This window comes from Melitaea cinxia, chromosome 4 (assembly GCF_905220565.1).
Source record: "Melitaea cinxia chromosome 4, ilMelCinx1.1, whole genome shotgun sequence".
NCBI lineage: Eukaryota > Metazoa > Arthropoda > Insecta > Lepidoptera > Nymphalidae > Melitaea > Melitaea cinxia.
Window position 1 is genome coordinate 12325541 of NC_059397.1, and position 20221 is coordinate 12345761.

The 20221-nt window shown below is 37.7% G+C and overlaps 2 protein-coding genes across 2 annotated transcripts in view; one reads left to right on the plus strand and one right to left on the minus strand.

Moving 5' to 3' along the window:
• The window catches only part of LOC123670400 (cytoplasmic dynein 2 heavy chain 1), an 86280-nt gene extending 78599 nt beyond the window's left edge, over positions 1-7681 (minus strand). Inside the window, exons 1-13 of the mRNA XM_045603898.1 lie at positions 7645-7681; positions 7037-7173; positions 6803-6967; positions 6590-6689; positions 6391-6520; positions 5738-5871; positions 5219-5463; positions 3892-3991; positions 3638-3777; positions 2864-3085; positions 2212-2355; positions 1347-1553; positions 220-405 (exon numbers count right to left, since the gene is read on the minus strand). Of these exons, the coding sequence (XP_045459854.1) occupies positions 220-405; positions 1347-1553; positions 2212-2355; positions 2864-3085; positions 3638-3777; positions 3892-3991; positions 5219-5463; positions 5738-5871; positions 6391-6520; positions 6590-6689; positions 6803-6967; positions 7037-7173; positions 7645-7681 (1947 nt within the window). The remainder of the gene's footprint in view (positions 1-219; positions 406-1346; positions 1554-2211; positions 2356-2863; positions 3086-3637; positions 3778-3891; positions 3992-5218; positions 5464-5737; positions 5872-6390; positions 6521-6589; positions 6690-6802; positions 6968-7036; positions 7174-7644) is intronic.
• Positions 7682-8312: 631 nt separating this feature from the next.
• Positions 8313-19015, plus strand: LOC123669902 (succinate dehydrogenase assembly factor 2-A, mitochondrial-like). The gene is made up of 3 exons (XM_045603418.1): positions 8313-8499; positions 15048-15181; positions 18485-19015. The coding sequence occupies exons 1-3, from the start codon at positions 8482-8484 to the stop codon at positions 18753-18755; spliced, it is 423 nt and encodes a 140-aa protein (XP_045459374.1). The 5' UTR covers positions 8313-8481; the 3' UTR covers positions 18756-19015.
• The last annotated feature ends 1206 nt before the right edge of the window (positions 19016-20221 follow it).

Genomic DNA, 20221 nt, shown 5'->3' on the forward strand with positions numbered 1-20221 from the left:
TTTAAGTACATTTGATACTATTTATATGAATATTCGTTCCTGATTTTTAAGCATCACAGTCCGCTTCAGTGTTTCGCTAATAATTTAATGCGTGATACCTCTATTGAAGCTAGCGAGAGCTATTGAGCTCACCTGAGCTTCCAGTTTGAGCACCAGCAGCTTCAGTTACGCGGGTAATAAGCCGTCGCACTAATAAAGTGAATAGATGAGAAAGCTCACCTGAGCCTCCAGTTTGAGTACTACTCGCTTGAGACGCTCAGTGTATTCGGCGAGGCGTTGATCGTCGCTCCAGTACAGCGGTTGTTGCTCCTGGACTAACGCGGAAAGCTCCAGCGCAGCCGTCAGCATCAGCGGACGCGTCGACGGGATCATGCGCTCGCCCAGCGTGTTGTGGAACGACGCCACCTATAAATGATAATATGGTTTTATTGAGTTAGGCCACAACGGGATATAGCCTGCTTAAAAGGGGCCCCGTACACTGTCAAATATGTTTGTCAAACTTCATGTTTTCATCAAACAAAATCGCTTACGATCAAATAAAGTTATGACTCCTAGAAACCAAAACAACAAATACATAATAAATATAAATATTATATAATATTAATATGTATTTTTATGTTTCAGATACCCAAAACACACGAAAGTTGGAAAATATTGGCACGACAATTTAGAAATACATGGAACTTTGATAACTAAATTGGAGCTGTAGATGGAAATCATATCACTTTACTAAGACCTGAGCATTCCGGTTCCTATTATTATAAAGGAACACCCAGCTATTTCAGTTTTGTTCTCCATGGTTTCAAGGCGATAACTGAGATCTCACCTGACAAACACAGTTGCACACCATCAAATAGGTTTGTCAAACGCACCGTCAATCAAAATTTCCATCAGACACGTGAAACATTTACATTGTTTGACAAACACGTAAAACAAGCTAGTATCATCATTATAGCCTACACAGTCCACTGCTGGACATAGGCCTCCACAAGTTTACGCCAAAAATAGCGTGAACTCATGTATGTTGCCCATAGTCACCACGCTGGGCAGGCGGGTCGGTGACCGCAGTACTGGCTTTGTCGCACCAAAGACGCTGTTGCCCGTTTTCAGCCTGTGTATTTCAAAGCCAGCAGTTGGATGGTTATCCCGCCACCGGTCGGCTTTTTAAGTTCCAAGGTGGTAGTGAAACTGTGATGTCCCTTAGTCGCCTCTCACGACACCCACGGGAAGAGAGGGGGTGGCTAAATTCTTTAGTACCGTAGCCACACAGTACAAGCTAGTATACTTTCATAAAATTTGACAAATAATGAGAGCGTGCAGGGGGCCGGTCAGACGGCGGCGCGCACCCGGTGCAGCGCGCGCGCGTGCGCCAGCGGCGCGGCCAGGCGGCGCAGCGCGGCGGCGGCGGGCGGCGGCGGCGCCAGCGCGGCCAGCGCGCGCGCCTCGGCCTCGGCACGCAGCAGGCGCGGCTCGAAGCGCACCTCCAGCAGCCGCTCGGAGCGCGAGAAGCGCACCAGCGGCCCGGCGCCGGGCGACGCGGCGCGCGCCAGCGCCTGCAACCACACCGCTGGCCGCTCACCGCTCTCCGCGTGGGAGAAACATCGAAGCTTAGTCCATCACGCTACTCCACGGCAGATTGACGGATTTACATATTATAGGTATATCCACCATACAGTCGCCATATTGTTAGAAAGCTAAAAAGTACTACTAGTATTGTAAATTCGAAAGTTTTTATTGAGATAGGGCACGGCAGCAAATAACATACTCAAAATTTAGAGCAGCGCAAATGGGGAAGTACCTCGACCTTACTGCTCTTAAGTCTACGACGCGCTTGGGATGCTTCTGGCGTTGCAAACGTATATAGGCTACAATAACCGTTTACCATCATAACTAGAGATCAAAAATAACACATAATTATCATCATTCTTTTATCCCGTCATTTCTATGTAATTAGAAATTGCACGGATGAAACCGTAAGGCGCAGTCAATAAAATATTATAGTATTTACGTCACTTTCTCAGACAAATTACATACATAGATAGATCGGCGCAGCGGACTCGACTATTGTTGCAGACATTGTGGTTCGATTGCAGCTTATAATAAACGCTTGTAAAGGTAATACACATTTTTGTCATGATCTGGACGTTTATTTTTGAAAGCTTTCATCGGCGTCATGTAACGATTTCTATTGTTCCAGTAATTAAACGATACCTGAATATCCCTGCACCAGTCCTCGTGCAACTGCGTGTACATTGTCTTCAGATCGGTCAATAGTTTAGATGCAAGCTTAAGCGCTGTTGTGCTATTTTCAAATTCACCTAGATAATTTTCGATGCACATTTCTATTTCTTTAACCTAAGACATAATAAATAAGTGTTGATTATATTTATGCTTATAAAACAAAAAAAAAAATGACTAGTTGACTAGACTAATTGAGTCAAGCAATTTAGTCAGATTTTTTTTAAAGTTCTACCTTCGATGTGAAAGGTTCTAAATAGGATGTGAAAGTTTGAAATAACAATTTACAAAAGCATTGTACGAATACCAAGATAAGTTCATTTATATATATCAACCCGTTAAATGTATATATATAATATATACTATTATATATAATATATATTATTATATATAATAATTTTAGCCCTTACAGTAGATGGCAATTGAATAATACTGCTCTCAAGCAGTGTTGTGTTCCTGTGGTGAGTAAGGTGACCAGAGCTCCTGGGGTATAGGGTCAGCAGGGCAACACGCTTGTGAAGCTTCCGGGATTGCTGTCGTCTATAAGCTAGGGTAATCGGTTACCATTAGATGAGTTGTACTCTTATTCGCCGAACAAGTTATATGAAAAAAAGAAGAAAAAAACCTTAGCCTCCATCAGCTTGGCCCACTGGACTTTCTGTACAAGTGGCGACATCTCTACCGGCTGACACATCTGCATGTCGACCTCATCCGAGTCCAGTTGCTTCTGTATCGCTTTCAGCATCGCCAGGAGAGAGTTCACGAATATGTCCAGTTCATCATTGAGAGCATGTTTCACTAGCGGCCTGGTTATAAGAGTTTTGTATCTGATGAATTCATACAACATCTGAAATACAATAATAAATAATAATAAAATATATTTTATAATAATAAAATATATTTGGATTCTTAAGAATTATTGCATAAATAGTTTTAGGAACTTTACACAATACACGATTCAACCTGCAACATCCGCAGATGAGCACAGACCTCATTCTCTATGTAGGAGAAGGATCGGAGATTAAGCCACCACGCAACCCTACTATGAATAACGATCGCTATAGGGTGTTTTTGATAACAACTGGGAGCGATAGTTTAACGTGCTCTCCGAGGTACGGTACGGAAACGGTAGGCCTACAAAGACAGACAGCTAGACCGGAAGCTATCCAGTCATTATCAGCTACCCTCTTCAAATTATCGGTCCATCTGGCTGGAGGGCGCCCAACACTACATTTGTCGAGGCATAGCCTCTATTATACAGACACAAATATCCACTTTGAGCGGGAATCCAACCGCGAGCGCCGGTGATTAGGCGCCTTAACAGCACACGAGTCATTCCACCAGAGCGGTCATCACCGTCCGTTACTGGTAGTTAGTGACTTTCGTGTCAATAGTTTACCTGCTTAGTAGAGGAGTTGTTCATGCGTGGTTTCAATTTTTCAGTTATTTTCATTTCAGCAGGTCTTATTTTCGCTGAAAAACTTGCAACAGCTGATTCCCACATTGGATTCGGACCATTGTATATCCAAATATTAATATCTAAGAACAAAAGATAGTATAAAATGAACATTAATTTAGGAAGACACAGGAGTTATTATTGTTAGCAACCAGAGTTTAAACTTCCCAAAGCACAAAAGAAAAAAATGATCTTACTTCGAAAAGGTTCTAAAAACTGTTGGCTATTCAATTCGGCCTTCTCGTTCTCAGTTAAGAGTTTAACTAACTGATTATAAGTCGATCTAATGTTGTTAACCTGTAATTGAAAATTATTTGTCTGTGTGATATTTTAATGTACTATGTTATTTCTTCATCAAATTATAATTAAGAATAGAAATTAATTAGGGTAATTAAATCAACTTATCACATTATTTAAAAACAAAAAAAAACCTCAAAATATATATATACTTTATTGCACTCAAAAATAGATATAAAACATACAATAATAGAAAGGTTTATGGCAAAGGTGGACTTATCTCTGAAAGAGATTTCTTCCAGTCAACCCATGGTCATGAGTAAGTGTTTCATATAGCGAGGCAAACAGTGCAAGAAGTATTCATTCAGAAGAAAATAAAAAATAAATAATAAATATTAAAAAAAAAAACACCAAAGAAAAAATAAATAAAATAAAATAATTAAATTTATATATATATACAAAAATGTAACATACTACATATTAACAAATACATATAAAGATACATACCAAAATATAAATATACTTATACATATACATAAACATATACATATACATACTCACTATAATATATAAGTAAATACATACATATTCTATAATATACAGATGATTACACATTAGCTAGTGAAAGCAAGTGTTTCTTTAATTTATATTTAAAGGAAACAAGGGAAGGACTAGTTTGAATGACTCTTGGGAGTTTGTTCCATAGTATGGAGGCGCGTACCGAATAAGAATTTAACTTAAATTTTGTATTACATTTTGGTATGTCTAGCTTAGCTGTAATGCCAGAGCGCCTGGAACGAGTAGGAGAGGGCAGTAGGTGAAATCGGGATCGAAGATACGATGGAGCATTTGGATCGTGAAGGATATTAAAGAGAGTGGAAAGGATGTGCATATCACGCCGAAGACGAATGGGGAGCCATTTTAACTGAGCACGAAATTGAGAGATGCGATCAAATTTTCGCAGGCCAAAAATGAATCTTATGGCAAGATTTTGGAGACGCTCTAACTTTGTAAGTAGCTCCTCAGTCACATCCAGATAGCATACATCAGCATAATCAAGGATAGGCAGTAGAAGGGTTTGCGCAAGCATAATTTAAATATAGTACAATAAGAATGATTATACAACAACAATCAAGACATACTTACAAAAACTATAATAAGTCCTATAAAATATGAACTGTTATAAAAGTACTAAGTACTTTAAAGACATTTATAATTATTTTATTTATTGATCAACATGAATCGATTCTACAATCTAAAATAGTGAGTTCAAAATAGTTTTTATACCTCTTTAAGCCTGGTTTCAAAATTAATACAGAAGTTAGGAATATATGTTTCGCCTTTCCAAGGATGTAAGGCATAGTTCGGCCAATAAGTATCCGTAAGAGATTTACAAGCACTTATCCATGTTTGTACAACACTAAGCCCTTCTGCCAAAAGTACTAAAATCTCATTATCTTTAAAACAGTCATAAATCTTCCAAGGGTCTATTTTTGTTATGGTTTTTTGAGTAACTGAGCAGATAACATGTCCTTAAAAATAAGTAAATCATTACATTTGTGTTGTTGTGTTGTTACATATTTTGTGGAAAGCAGACCACATACTCTACACTACTACTTACATTACAACATTTTTAATTATTTTACATATCAAAAAAATCCTGTTAATTATTTTTATGTCTTCGGATATAAAAACACTTTGTATCTTTATAAGTTAAAATCACTAGTACATTGTAAAAATTTAAACCTTAATGAATATATTATTACATAGTGTTTACCCCATAAAGATTAAAAGTTTAATGCTTACCAATAATGTCAAAGATATGTATCATTCTTTCCATGGAATATGGGAGCACTGTGTATCTCCATACATCATCTAGTATTCCGGCAATATTCTCCGCTGAATCTTTTACTTCCTGCATTGGACTGACTTGTAAGGATCTAAAAACGAATTTGCAACATTAAAGAAGGTATTAAGTTAAATATATCAGTAAAATTACAAAAATAATTTATAAAATGATGTTTAATTTTTGGGTTATCACTGGTATCTGATATTAGTACCGAAAATAAAAGTCTTTTAAAAGAAAAAGAATATACAAATTTTGAACTAAAGGAATTCTGAATGAATTCACAAGGATAGCGTTATATGTAATTTGTTATATAATTTAAATAATATGAACTTCACCATCGAATTGGGTAGTACCCGTAATGATAGTTTTAAGTTGTGATTGAAATAAATAAACAAACTTTTATTATCACTAACACTATTTTATTTTATTTTGTATAACGGGATATTTGCCATGTCTATTTTTTATCATTCACTCACATGAGACTAGGCCATTACTATGGCTCTTGCAAAATTCCCAAAATATCAGGGTTTCAAAATGTCATGGCGAATAAATTTTATAGTAGGATGAATATACTCCTTTAAATAATTAAAAGATTAGGAAAATAGCAGACCTAATTTCTTCACAAACATCTTTAAATAGGACACAAAACGAAGAGGCAGCTTCTCTCTCTTTTTTATTGGCATCCCTATTTTCTGCCATCATTTTCCAGTAATCCACTTCATCTTGAATGGTTAAAATGACTGCAAGATAAAATTTTGACTTTAGTACAACATTTCGATCAGTGATTTTATAATGGTTCAGCTAAATACCTTTCGTGTTCTCCTGTTTCTTGCCATGGGTAAGCACTCTTAAGTGGGCTTCTAAATCTGAGAGATTTTTTTGAAGCTTATGTGAGTACAGATCTTCACCCTGTTTAAGTGTTATACATATTCTCAATACAATTTCATAGTCTCCTTTTTTAATATAGTTACATAACAAAGAAATCGTTAAAAAAAACCATCAGATTGTAAAATTGAACTTACTACGACAAGTAAAGGATTATAAATTTGTCTTAAAATTTGATACAAAGACTCCGCTGCATCAGTAGTCAAAGTAACCATATTTATAGCATTGAGAGAGTCTTGACCAGTCAAATCTTGTGATGAAGTTTTATAAAATATTATTGACTTTTTCATGCCTGGTTGTATCTAAAAAAAAAACATGGTATGATAACTAAATACTAATAATGATTTTGGTTAGAAAAAAATATAATTTACCTTTGTAGAAAATAAAAGTGACTGATCATTATCAATGCATGTTTGAAGAACAAATGTTTGAGAGTTATTAATGAAATCCAGTAATGCATCTTCGTTTTTTCTGTTTATGTCTTGTATCGCTGTGCAAAGGAACTTTTCTGAAATATTTTATCATAATCATTAATATATATTATTTTAAATAGTATTTTAATGACGCCGCGTTGGCGCAACGGTAACAGCACTGGCGGTTGCACTGGCGGTTGCGGGTTCGGTCCTTGAAGATCTCCCCACCATGCGTCGGAGAGCACGTTAAGCCGTCGGACCCGGTTACTATCATGTACACCTGATAGCGATCGTTACTTATAGTAGGCAATATATCCGCCAACCCGCATTGGAGCAGCGAGGTGGGTTAAGCTCTGATCCTTCTTCTACGTGAAAAAGAGACCAGCAGTGGGATATTACAGGCTGAAGGGTAGCGTGGCGATTTTAAAAACTTAATACAAATATATAAGAAATTTGAACAATAGTTAGCTGGTTTCGAATCTAGAAGAGTTATATTGTTTTAAATTGTTTTAAACTGCTATGATAAATTAAGCCAAAAACGAAAATTCGGTATCATAAAAATTCACCTGTCGCATTTAATATAAATTCACGAATTACGTTCATACTTTAAATATCAGAAAATTTTGATCAAAGCTTTTGCAAAGCTTTTGATCAATGACATACTTTGAAAAGTTGTGTTTAAGTTTGTTGTCATAGCAACCAGATCCAAATGACAGTCACAAGTGAATGTTTATAAAGGCTATGTTTCACTTAAGGTCCGCAACGCCATAGATCACGATCGCTGAAATTGCCGTTCCACTAACGTAAAAACTAAATAATGCTGTGTGGTTACGGCAGTAATGAATCTCCCCCGTCTCTTCCCGTGGATGTCATAAGAGGCGGCCAAGATAGACACAATTCCACTAGCACCGTGGAACTTAAAAAGCCAACCCATGGCGGGATAGCCTTCTAAATGCTGGCTTTTAAATACACAGGCCGAAGACGGGCAGCAGCGTCTTCGGTGCGATAAAGCCAGCCCTCCGGGCACCAACCTACCTGCCCAGCGTGGTGACTATGGGCAACACAAGTTCACGCCATTTTTGGCGCGAACTAGTGGAGCCATATGTCCAACCATAGAATGCAATAAGCTGATGTGATGATGATCTAACGTAAAAACGCCGTGGGTTTTGTAGGCAAATTTTGTAGGTAGTAAGCTTATACAAAACATATAAGCTTCTTGAACGCGGCCTTTGAGTGACAACTGTCAAAATCTCAAGTACTTTGACATTGATGCTATTCGGATCAATTGAATTTTGCTACTTGGATTTCTATTTTGGTTCTTGGAAGAAATTGATCAGAAAACAAATTGCCTTTGTTTTCTACATAATTTCTCATTTAAATTTAATAATAGTATTTATCCCATAATGTTGAGGACACGATCAGTAAGTATACTAAATTGGCATGCTGCTAGTTTCGTAACATTGTTTTTTCATAATCATTACAAAAATACAGTACTAGGCGGATAAATATTGTATCGATCTATGTAAAGAGACAATCGTCTAATTCCAACTTCGTTGAGCGCTATGGTCTCACCTTTCTTATTTTCTGATGGACAAAATGTATACAATGTAGTAGTATTGATGAGTACAGTGAACACATACAGTGGACGACTGGTAATTCGACAAACGCTTTGCAGGGCAGTGTCGAACTATGGAATTTGTTGGATTATAGATAATAGATATGTATAAACCATTTCATGTTATGCATAATAAATCCAAGTATATAAATAATAAAATAACTCACTGCTTAATCTTATGCAAAAAAATTAAATGCAGTTTTTCTTAACATAGACATAGACATCTTCACAGATTCATTAAGCCGATTTAAGGGAAAAATAATTAAAGTATTGATTGACTTTGATATATAATTGTAATAGTTTTCTTTTTTTCTCTATTTTTTTATAACAAATGTTATTTTTAGGTAAATTACACAAATATGATTTATGTCTGATTACAGTAGCGTTCTAATAATGTTGTGCAAACCTTTAATTTAAGTGCATATTGTATAACTTAGTGTTTTTGTAAACATTTTTGAATATCACATCAAAAATTGACCGCTCCAGCGGGAATCGAACCCGCGTCTCAGACTGACCGTGTCGGCACTCTAGTTAATAATGTAGCAAACTTTTTTATGTACTTAGTTGGTATGGCTTTATTAAATATATAAATAAACAAATAAATAGAGTACTGCCCAGATTTTTTTTACAAAACTACCTCGTAATTCAACAAATTTATAAATTAAACAACCCAATAGAGAGTGAGCTTGTTTCTTGTTTTATTATAAAACTGGCTGAGCCAACAGACTTTTTCATGTCTTAACTATGAATATTGAGTTTGATTTGGTATAATTAATAAAAAAATATTAAAAAAAACTGTTAAAACCAATCTTCTGTTAATTCTATGTCAAACGGCATAAGATTACATTAAAAAAGTTGATATTATCCAAAGCACTAAGGTTAGATTAGAAATAATTTTATATGTTGGTTAAGTATTCTTAAATTTTCTAATTTTTCGCACAATTATCTTAATTTTTTTTCTATATATATTTGAAAATTTTATATGAATCTTCTCCTGACAATAAAAAACGCAACAAAAAATGTATTAGCGAAATCAGTCCAGCCGTTCATGTGTGATGGTGTGAATAAGGGAAATAGGGATTAATTTTTATATAAATGGACATTAATGCCATGAATAGAACTTAAAAAATATAATTTTACATTAGGAAATAATTGTGTAAAAACAACAACATACCAACATTATAACATACTAAAAAAATCAAACATAATGGATAAAAATCGGGGGACTCTATGGTCGAGTGTTAGCTACAAGTGCTTTATATTGTTATTGTGTAATTATAGTTTATCAGCAATATCTGTTGTAATATCTGTCTGTTGGGTGTGTTGTGGTTTATATTGTGATTGTTTAACTGTAAGTACATATTAAATTTCATTCGCAATGGTTGTCGAACCGCCAGTTCCTGGTGCAGGTTATGATCCTGAAAATTTAACGATCCCATTAAGTAATAGAAAAAGGCGTCCGTAAAAAACGTGGTTATGGATGGTATTAAGAAGATAGGTCGTAATCGTATCACTATTGCGTTTAAGTCAGCTGAGCCAATACGTTTTTGGACTTACCAGCAATTAGTGCTGTGGGATACATAGCCTCGGTCCCCTCTTACAGCGTTTCTCATATGGGAGTTGTTAAAGAAGTACCCGTTAAATGGTCCATGGAGGAGTTAGTAGAAAACTTAGAAATCCCAAATAGTTATGGAAAAGTAGTAAGAGCACGGAGAATGAGCCGGAAATCATTTAATGAGAATAATGCCCCTGTATGGATCCCTACACAGTCTGTTGTCCTCACATTAACAGAGCAGAAACTTCCTCCTGGTGTATTTTGTTATTTAACATCTTTACCTGTTGAATTTTACATTTTACCTATAATTCAATGCAATAAATGCTGCCGTTTTGGAAACGTAAAGGCACAATGTTGGTCTAAAGCTAGGTGCTACAAATGTTTTGGAATGCATGATGGAGAAAACTGCTCAGTTCAAACCCTCTCTTGTCTGTTCTGTTCTGGTGATCATAAGGCCAATGATTCATCCTGCCCTGAACATTCTAGACAAAAATCTATTAAGCTTGTTATGTCGCAGGAAAGCATTTCTTATCTTGAAGCCTCTGCTAGATTCCCGCAGGTCAGGCGCTCATTTGCCGACTCATCCAGAACCAATTCTCCCACTTCACCATCTACTAGTGTTATAAGGCAATCATCTCCTATAACATTTTCTTACAAAAAAACTGTAGTTACACTGCGACGTCCCTTTTTGCCTACAAGCCCTGGTTATGATCATCAAGCCCACCAGGCAATTATTGAATTCCCTCCTTCACACATAATGGGTGTGCTTTCCCACAAAACGCAATCTCTCCGAACGACAATCTAATAGAACAATTAATTTCTCTTCTCGTTAACATGATTTCCCGGTTCAGTGATACCGGCTTACAGAACGATGCGCTTTAAAACTTAGCTGACTTCTCTGTTAACACAAAATGCCCAATCGGATCATTCAATAGAACTGTCGTAGTGCCCGAAATAAAAAACAATAATTAATTTACTTATTAAAAAAACATAATCCATTTATTGTTGCCATCCAGGAGACGTGGTTGAGCCCTGGTTCTCATTTTAGAGTTCCAGGCTTCTCAGTCCTCCGAAGATGACTGGAATGATGGCAAACCTGGATCAGCCATTTTAGTGTCCAGTAAATGTGTATATTCCTTAATCCCTACTTCATTACATAGTGGTGAGATTCGTGTTGTAGCGGTGCATATATTAAATGTATCTTTTGTTAGTGTATATTTTCTTTCTCTTCTTTCTCAACTTTCAACAATTTGGTCCTCGGTACCTTCTCTCATTATTGTTTTGGAGGATTTTAATTAGCACCATATGCAGCATATATAGCAGCATGAAAGTATTACTCCTTTCTCGCACCCCTCGTTAATTTGGAAGAATATTAAAGAATTTCGTTGCTCCTTTAGGGAAAGTAATAGCCTCCCTTCTAATAATGTATCAACCTGGATAGATGCCTACGCACAAAGGTTGGCACCTCCATATGTGCCCTCTTTAGAAAACTGTAGTAGTTACTTAACTCACCCACCAGCAGCTTGCAGTGACTTTGATGGCCCTTTTACTCTGGAAGAGTTTCGGCTGGTACTGGGTACCTTGAAGGACTCTTCGCCAGGGGTGGATTGTATCCAGTACTCTTTCATTGTAAATAGTGGTGAGTCTGCTCAAAGAGTCTGCCTGGCATTCCTAAATGAAATATTTCAATCCGAGACCCCTTCAGAGAAATGGAGAACCCAGATCATTATCCCTATACTAAAACCGGGTAAAGACTGTAGACCCTTCTTCCTATCGCTCAATTGCTCTATCCTCTACACTGGTCAAAATTCTGGAACACCTCACCAAAAATAGGTTAGAGTGGATAGTGGGGAATAAGGGTATACTAGCAAAGACTCAATTCGGTTTTCGGAAAGGTTTTAGTACAATGGATAGCCTTAGTATTTTTGTCACAGATATCCGCATCTCTTTCTCGAAGAACGAGAATTTAGTAGGAGTATTCCTTGACATATCGTCCGCATATGATAGTGTCCTACTTCCGGTGCTCAGGCAGAAAATGCTACAGCTGAGTGTCCTTATGAAGATAGTGAACTTCATCTATAAATATTTGTCTCCCCGTTCCCTCATAGTTAACTGTCAAAATTATTCCCTCCCTTCTAGATTAATTTGGAAAAGCCTTCACCAAGGTTCGGTTCTTAGTCCTCTCCTCTATAACATTTACACTCATGAACTCGACCTTTCAGTTAGTTGTTTCTGTAGTGTTTTACAATATGCGGACGATCTGTTGTATACTTCTTTTAAAAATATTACAGAAGGTTCGAACCGCCTTAATTCGGCCATTATCTACCTTAACGAATGGTTAGACAGACATGGGCTCTCAATGTCGGTAGAAAAGAGTAGCGTGGTCATATTTTCCCGCACAAGATCTGTCCCTGACATTGACATATTACTTCCAATAACCGTGTTTTATCAGTTAAAAATAAAAAAATTATTAGGAATATATCTCGACTCTAAAATGACTGGCATCCCACATATTGACCATGACCTTAAGAAGACAGAAAAAAATCTTAATATAATTAGATCTTTGTCTGGAGTCTGGTGGGGTTCCCATCCATACTCCCAGAAACTTTTGTATAATGCCCTAATTCGTAGTCACTTCGATTACCCTGTAGTAAATTATCATTAAAATTGTTAGATCAAATACAAGCTAAATCACTTCGGTACAGAATTGGTGCTATGGCATCTTTTCCAATTAACGCACTTCAAGCGGAGTGTGTCGATCCCCCCTTAGATTTTAAATTACCACCAGTGGCTTCTGTTTTTACTGGAGAAGTTTTGACCATTTTCGAAGCACTCAGATTTATTGAATCACATCATCTTAATAAATCTATTATATTTTCTGATTCTAGAACCTCCTTGGAAGCCATCCAGTCTAACCAATTTAGGTCCAAATCCAAATTTTCTCTTATTTTCAAAATTAAACAAATTCTTTTTGCTTGTCATTCTAAGAATGTTCAGATTGCTATTGCTTGGATGCCAAGCCATTGTGGCATTAGAGGAAATGAAAGTGTAGATTCCCATGCTAAGGCGGCTACTGTGTCCGGAGGTCTTAGCCAATTTAGGGTTCGCTGTCAGGACCTCATGCCACTAGCCAAGGCTCAATTAACATCAGAATGGAATAAGCTTTGGCTCCATTCTAGCAGAAACAAGGGCAAGCATTATTCAGATATACAGCAATTAGTATCTAGCAAACCTTGGTTTTTCAAATATAGAAAAGCAAATAAATCAGTTTGTTCCACAATATGTCGTCTCAGACTCGGTCATTCTTGTACTCCTGTTTTTCTGTCTGAAATTAGAGTGAAAGACAGTTCACTTTGTGAATGTGGACTGGACGAGGGCTCTCCTGATCACATTTTTTTTTTACCTGTCCAAGGAATCTATCCTCCCTTTACGATTATCTCCCCTCTGATATACCGCGCCCTATCGACCTTAAATCTGTTCTGTCATATGTACATACTCCATTTGTAGATATTTTATGTTCCTATATCTCACTAAATAATATTAGGCTGTAAAATTGTTTGTCTTATACTAACCCATATATGTTTGTGTTTTGTTTTAGGTGGATCAACAGATTTTAAATTATTCTCTTTCTCTGACATAAATTTGTAATCTCATAAAACCATCATATTTAGTAGAGTCAAGTTCATAATAACAAACAAATTCAGCCATTCGGATGTTGGCAAATCCTAGAGGAAGCTAGAATTTAAAAGAAGAAAAAGAAGGATAAAAATCATAATATGAATCAATCATTTTATGAATCATAAAAATATTTATTAATTTTTTGTCAAATTCAAACTAAGTAATCTTAATCATAACAATACCTACGCGTTGAACACAATAGTGGTGGCACATACAAGTTGTAACCTGCTCAATCACACATATACATTAGCGAGGACTGTCAAAAAATATTCAATAATAATAATAATAGACAAGTCAGATTACAGGCGCACCTGATTAGACTGATTAAATTAAATTACCTCCACTGTACCCGCTAACTGAGACCTAGGGTCAATTTTTTAATATTAGCTGCTATATGTATGTAAAAATGGTATTAAATAGGTAAATAATAGTACTAATATGGCTAAAAATAGAAAGCTCGTCTACTTTTTTTAACAAATGAGTACTGAAAATTTTGACTGCAATTTTATTGCTTCATGTAATCAATATAGATAAATATTTTCCTCTTTTTAACCGACTTCCAAAAAAGGAGGAGGTTCTCAAATCGAATGTATTTTTTCAGAACTTTTGACTGGATGGACCGATTTTGATGATTTTTTTTTAATCGAATGATGTTGCGTGTCATGTGATCCCATTTAAATTTGAGATCTGACTAGTAGTGAGTTATATCTAATAATGCGTATCTACTTGACTATTTTTTCGTCCACCTGTCTTGTATTATAATATATACCGCATAACATTTCACTGGGTTTACCGATTTTTATGATTCTTACTTTAATCCTAAGGTAATGCTTATCATGTGGCTCTTTTAAATTTCATTGAGATCTGATGACTACTTTTTGAGTAATTAAAATTTACGTATTTTATTACGTAATATTACGTAGTTAAAATTTACGTATTATATTTTTAATTAGACACGACTGCACTCTATCACACTTGAACAATAACTAACAAAACGTCACATAGATAGGCAGTGTGCCTCAGAAAAAAACGAAAAACGAAGCTGCATTAGCCGATTGACTCTTTCCAGAGATCAATGTGCAATTTTTATGGCTGGATATTATATTTGTTTTTATTTTTAGGTTATTAACGCTATTCGAAAATTACAAGCGGTTACGCTTTCAAGCGATACTACACAACATGTAGATACAACTTACATGGAAATCCCTCTATATGATATTGATAAACCACAAACATTAGAGAAAAGGAAGGCAAGGTATTTGTTTTTACTTATACATAAATGTACATACAGATAATTCTCATGAAATCTTGAAATACTTGTTCGAGCAGTTTTTACAATAAACCTAACCAAGTTAGGATGGTATTTTTTTTTTTCTGAAAGAACATCATCTAGGCTAAAAATGTTAATAACTTAGGAACCGTAAAGGCATATATAAGGATTACTAAATATATAGTACTCTGTAAATCATTCACTCACTATGTCCAGTACCTTCTAAACACATGGTTACAACTGCGATCGCCAACCCGCCTGGCAAGCGTGGCGATTACGCCAAATCCCCCTAATGATAGACACGACTAAAAATTGTCCCCTAGTACCCGGCGGCCCCGCTAGTCCTGGCTACGGTGGGAGCCACGGTAACGGCGGGGCAAGGGGCCATAATCTCCGGCAGAAGCCAGGCCACCACACCCAACGACGACAATTAGCCCTGGCAACATATAACACTGGGACGCTGGGGACCGACGCGAAGCTCTTTGAACTGGAGGAAGCTCTCAGGGGGTTAAACTGGAATATTATAGGACTATCTGAAGTCTGAAGAGAGGGAGAGGCCTCGATAACCCTCAAATCTGGCAACCTGCTGTACTACCGGGAGGGCGACCAACAGTCCCAGGGTGGTGTCGAGTTCCTCGTCCATAAGTCTCTCGTCAACAGCATCGACGTCGTCAGGAGCGTGTCGAGCAGGGTGGCGTACCTTATACTCAGAATTTACAAGAGGTATTCGCTGAAGGTCATACAAGCTTACGCACCGACCTCGACACATCCAGATGACGAAGTGGAAGCTATGTATAAGGAAATCTCTACAGCCGTACATCGCTCTAAATGCCACTACACTGTTGTGATGGGAGACTTCAACGCGAAGCTGGGCAGACGATGCGGTGATGAGCTGAGAGTGGGGCAATTTGAATACGGGCAACGTAACTCCCGGGGCCGGCTGCTGGCTGATTTCATGGAGAAGGAGGGACTCTTTATGATGAACTCCTTCTTCGGGAAGCCGGAAAGCCGTAAATGGATTTGGTAGAGTCCCGACGTCAGGAACGAGATAAACTTTATCATGTCGACGAACAAGCACATATTTAATGATATCTCAGTGATCAATGCTGTGAAAACAGGAAGCGATCACCGACTTGTCCGAGGCACATTGAATATCGATGTCAGGCTTAAGAGGGGTCGGCTGATAGGGTCTGCGCTCCGACCTGCGCCTGCTCAGATTCAAAACCCCGAGAGCTTTCAACTCAAACTCCAAAATCGCTTTGAAAGCTTGGCCAACAGCGCAGATGTGGACGAGCTCAACGACGGGCTGGTGGAAAAAGTCCGCGTGATAGGGTCTAAGTTATTCAAGACCCGCCGCCAAAAATCAAAGAAGCTCTCCGACCACACACTCCGACTCATGGCAGAAAGGCATGACATGCGGCTGCAGTCTTCGAGAGTTATTACGAACTGTATCGCACGTAAGTTTGACGACTTCCAGCTTCCCGAACAAGCCGGGTTCCGTAAAGGATTTAGTACCATAGACCACATATAAACGATGCGGCAGGTTATACAGAAGACCGAGGAGTATAACTTGCCATTATGCTTAGCGTTTGTGGACTATGAGAAGGCCTTTGATTAGATCGAGACATGGGCTGTGCTGTTGACTCTCCAGAGGTGTCAAGTGGAGTGCAGGTACGTCGAGGTGCTAAGGTACTTATACTCTAACGCCAAAATGTCGGTCCGATTGCAGGACCAGAGCTCGAAACCAATACCACTTCAGCGAGGCGTGAGGCAAGGGGATGTTATATCCCCGAAGATGTTTACCATCGCGTTGGAGGACGCTTTCAAGCTTCTGGACTGGAAAAGATTCGTCATCAAAATCAATGACGAGTACCTTACCCACCTCCGGTTTGCCGATGACGTAGTCCTTATGACTGAGACCTTAGAAGACCTGAACACAATGCTCGAGCATCTCAATAGTGTTTCCCAAAGAGTGGGTCTTAAACTAGACACGGACAAGATGAAAATTATGTCGAACGTCCATGTCGCACCCGCTCACATACGCTTTTTGACCATTACGTGTACCTAGGACAGTCAGTACAGCTAGGTAAGTCCAACTTCGAGAACGAGATCTCTCGTCGAATCCAACTCGGATGGGCAGCGTTCGGGAAACTATGGAGAATCTTAGCGTCCAATATCCCGCAGTGTCTGAAGACGAAAGTCTTCAACCAATGTGTGTTACCAGTGATGACATATGGATCCGAGACGTGGTCGCTAAATATGGGCCTCATAAGAAGGCTTAAAGTCGCTCAGCGGGCGACGGAGAGGGCAATGTTCGGTATTTCCCTACGTGACTAAGTCAGAAATGAGGAGACCTGTAGGAGAACCAAGGTAACCGATATTGCTCGAAGGATCGCACAGCTGAAGTGGCAATGGGCAGGACACATAGCTCGACGAACCAATGGCCGATTGGGCGCAAAGGTTCTCGAGTGGCGACCGCGTACCGGGCGCCGCAGCGTTGGCAGGCCCCCCACGAGGTGGACCGACGATCTGGTCAGAGTCGCGGGAAGCTGCTGGATGCGTGCTGCGCAGAACCGATCGTCGTGGAAAGCTTTAGGGGAGGCTTATGACCAGCAGTGGGCGTCCGTGAGCTGATGATGATGATGATGTTCACAAGTTGTAGTCGAGAGTCCTTATAGATTAAATGACAAATCGCCCCCCAAGCCTCTACACAACGGCACCATTTTTTTTTCTAGGCCTCTTACCGCCTCTTTAGTACTGTAGCGCCCACAAGGGGGCGTTATCGCCCACTTTGGGAACACTGGCTTAGGATCATAAGTCATGTGTGTAACATGTAGTCAACATGTATACCATGAAAAATAATAATCATTCCCTCGCATCATAGTAGTAGCAATAGTCGATAAGTAGGTATATTTTTGAGGACTTCAGTAAAAGTCTTATTAGTTTTTGATAGTAGGTAATATGGTCACTTATTCGGAATGGCGAATTGACTTCAAGACAAAACGACGATGAATTAATTCAAATATTTTTCATTCATTTACCGCTTCAGCCTGCAATATCCCAGTACTAGGCATAGGCCTCTTTCCCCATGTAGGAGAAGGATCATTCATTTATTGATATGACTGATTGATGATTGATTGATTCATTAATTTATTGATAGGTAATTACGGGATTTCATGAAAATTACCCACACACAATACACATATATATATTATATATATTTGTGTGTGTTTGAGTATATGTAGAATTTTTCGTTAGTCAGGTAAATGTTTATATTTATTTTTACAGGTTGCACTATCAGTCCCGAAAGAGAGGAATGTTGGAGAATGACCTGTTGTTGAGTACTTTTGCTAAAAAACATTTAGATAGTTTTACTGAGAAACAGACCATTATGTATGATCGACTCATAAACTCACCAAGCAATGACTGGGACATATTCTATTGGATTGTAGAAAAGAAACCAACTCCAAAAGAGTTTGATAATGAAATTATGGATCTTTTGAAAAAACATGCTAAGAATGAGAATAAAATTGCACTTTCTCAGCCACCCCTGTATTGAGCTTATAATTTACTTAATTTATTTATTTAAACATTATCTTGGACTTATATAATGTACAAAAGAAAAGTAATAGAATATGATTTGTTTGTTGAAAAATTAGATAATTTAGTATTTAGAAATATAAAGTATTAAATTTTAGGATTGTAATCAAATAGATGATTCAATGTAATTTTGCTTAAAAATGTTTTAATATATATATATATATATATATTCTTTATTGCCCAAAAAACATAATTATAATATAATAAAATATAAATATATAATGCAGTTTTAATAAAAAAAAATTACTAGCTTAACTTATTTTTTGTATAAATAGGTCTATAATTTGAAGCGACTACCGTAGCTTATAGATGCCTGCAACACCAGAAGCATCGCAAGCGCGTTGTCGACCCTATCCCCAACAGGAATACAATACTGCTTGAAAACAGTATTATTTAGCTATGGTCTTCCGTAATGTACAAGTACTACCCCAGTCGGGATGCTCCATATTTTGAGCAGAAAATTTCCTACTGTGCCCTACCTCAGTTAAAATAAAAGCTAAAAGAATACTACAAGATATTTTGTTACTATAGTCATGCTCTTTATTCACTTCGACTACTAACTTACAAGTTTGTCGTTTGTGAGGCTACAATATCAAAACTACGTACCTACATAACATATAATTTAACAAAAAGGGCCATTTTTCAATAAAGAAACCATAACATATTTTACGAAGAATCTAAATATGGCAAAAAAAAAAAATTGTTAACTTTAAAGCTTTTATATTTCAATTTAAAATTTTTGTTTATTTTAAACAATAAAAAAATTGTATCTCTGAAATTAAATTTATTTTAGTCACATCAGATCGGGGGGACAGATCCTCAATATCAACGGCAAATACATGTCTCATTTTCACATTTCGCCGACGATATCATCATCTTTATGCACACGTTGGTGAGCTAGGCCAAATGCTGGGCGGCCTAAATGAGTCCTCCCGACGAGTCGGTCCCGGTATGAATTTTGAAGCCGATGGGGATTCGGTTGGGCTGGGCGCCGTTTGACAGGCTTCCTATAGTCTTTACTTCAAAGATTCCGCAATGCAAACGCATTGCAATACGTCCTACCTGTTTTAACATACGGTGCCAAGATGTGGACACTGACGAAGGGACTATCTACTTTGAAAGTCGCTTAACGTGCAATGTTAAGCGACTGCAACAGGCTATGCTTGGGGTCTTTCTTAAAGATAGGATTACAAATGAGACTATTCGCGAGAGAAAGAAAGTAACCGACTTAGCCTACAGAATTAGCAAGCTCAAATAGCATTGGGCTGGTTACCTGTGTCGCAAAACCGATGGCCGTTTGAACAGACGTGTCCTGAAGTGGACACCGCGTGTTGGCAAACTCGGTGCGGGACGTCTTCCAGCACACGGGACCGTATATATATAGTATGTATGTATGTTCTGGGATACCTTCATCGTTTAGGAATC

What these genes read in the sequence shown, in the direction of transcription:
- LOC123669902 (XM_045603418.1), top strand. An exon ending in TTAGAGAAAAGGAAGGCAAG is followed by an intron (nt 15,182 to 18,484) that starts GTATTTGTTTTT and finishes TTATTTTTACAG; the next exon opens with GTTGCACTATCAGTCCCGAA.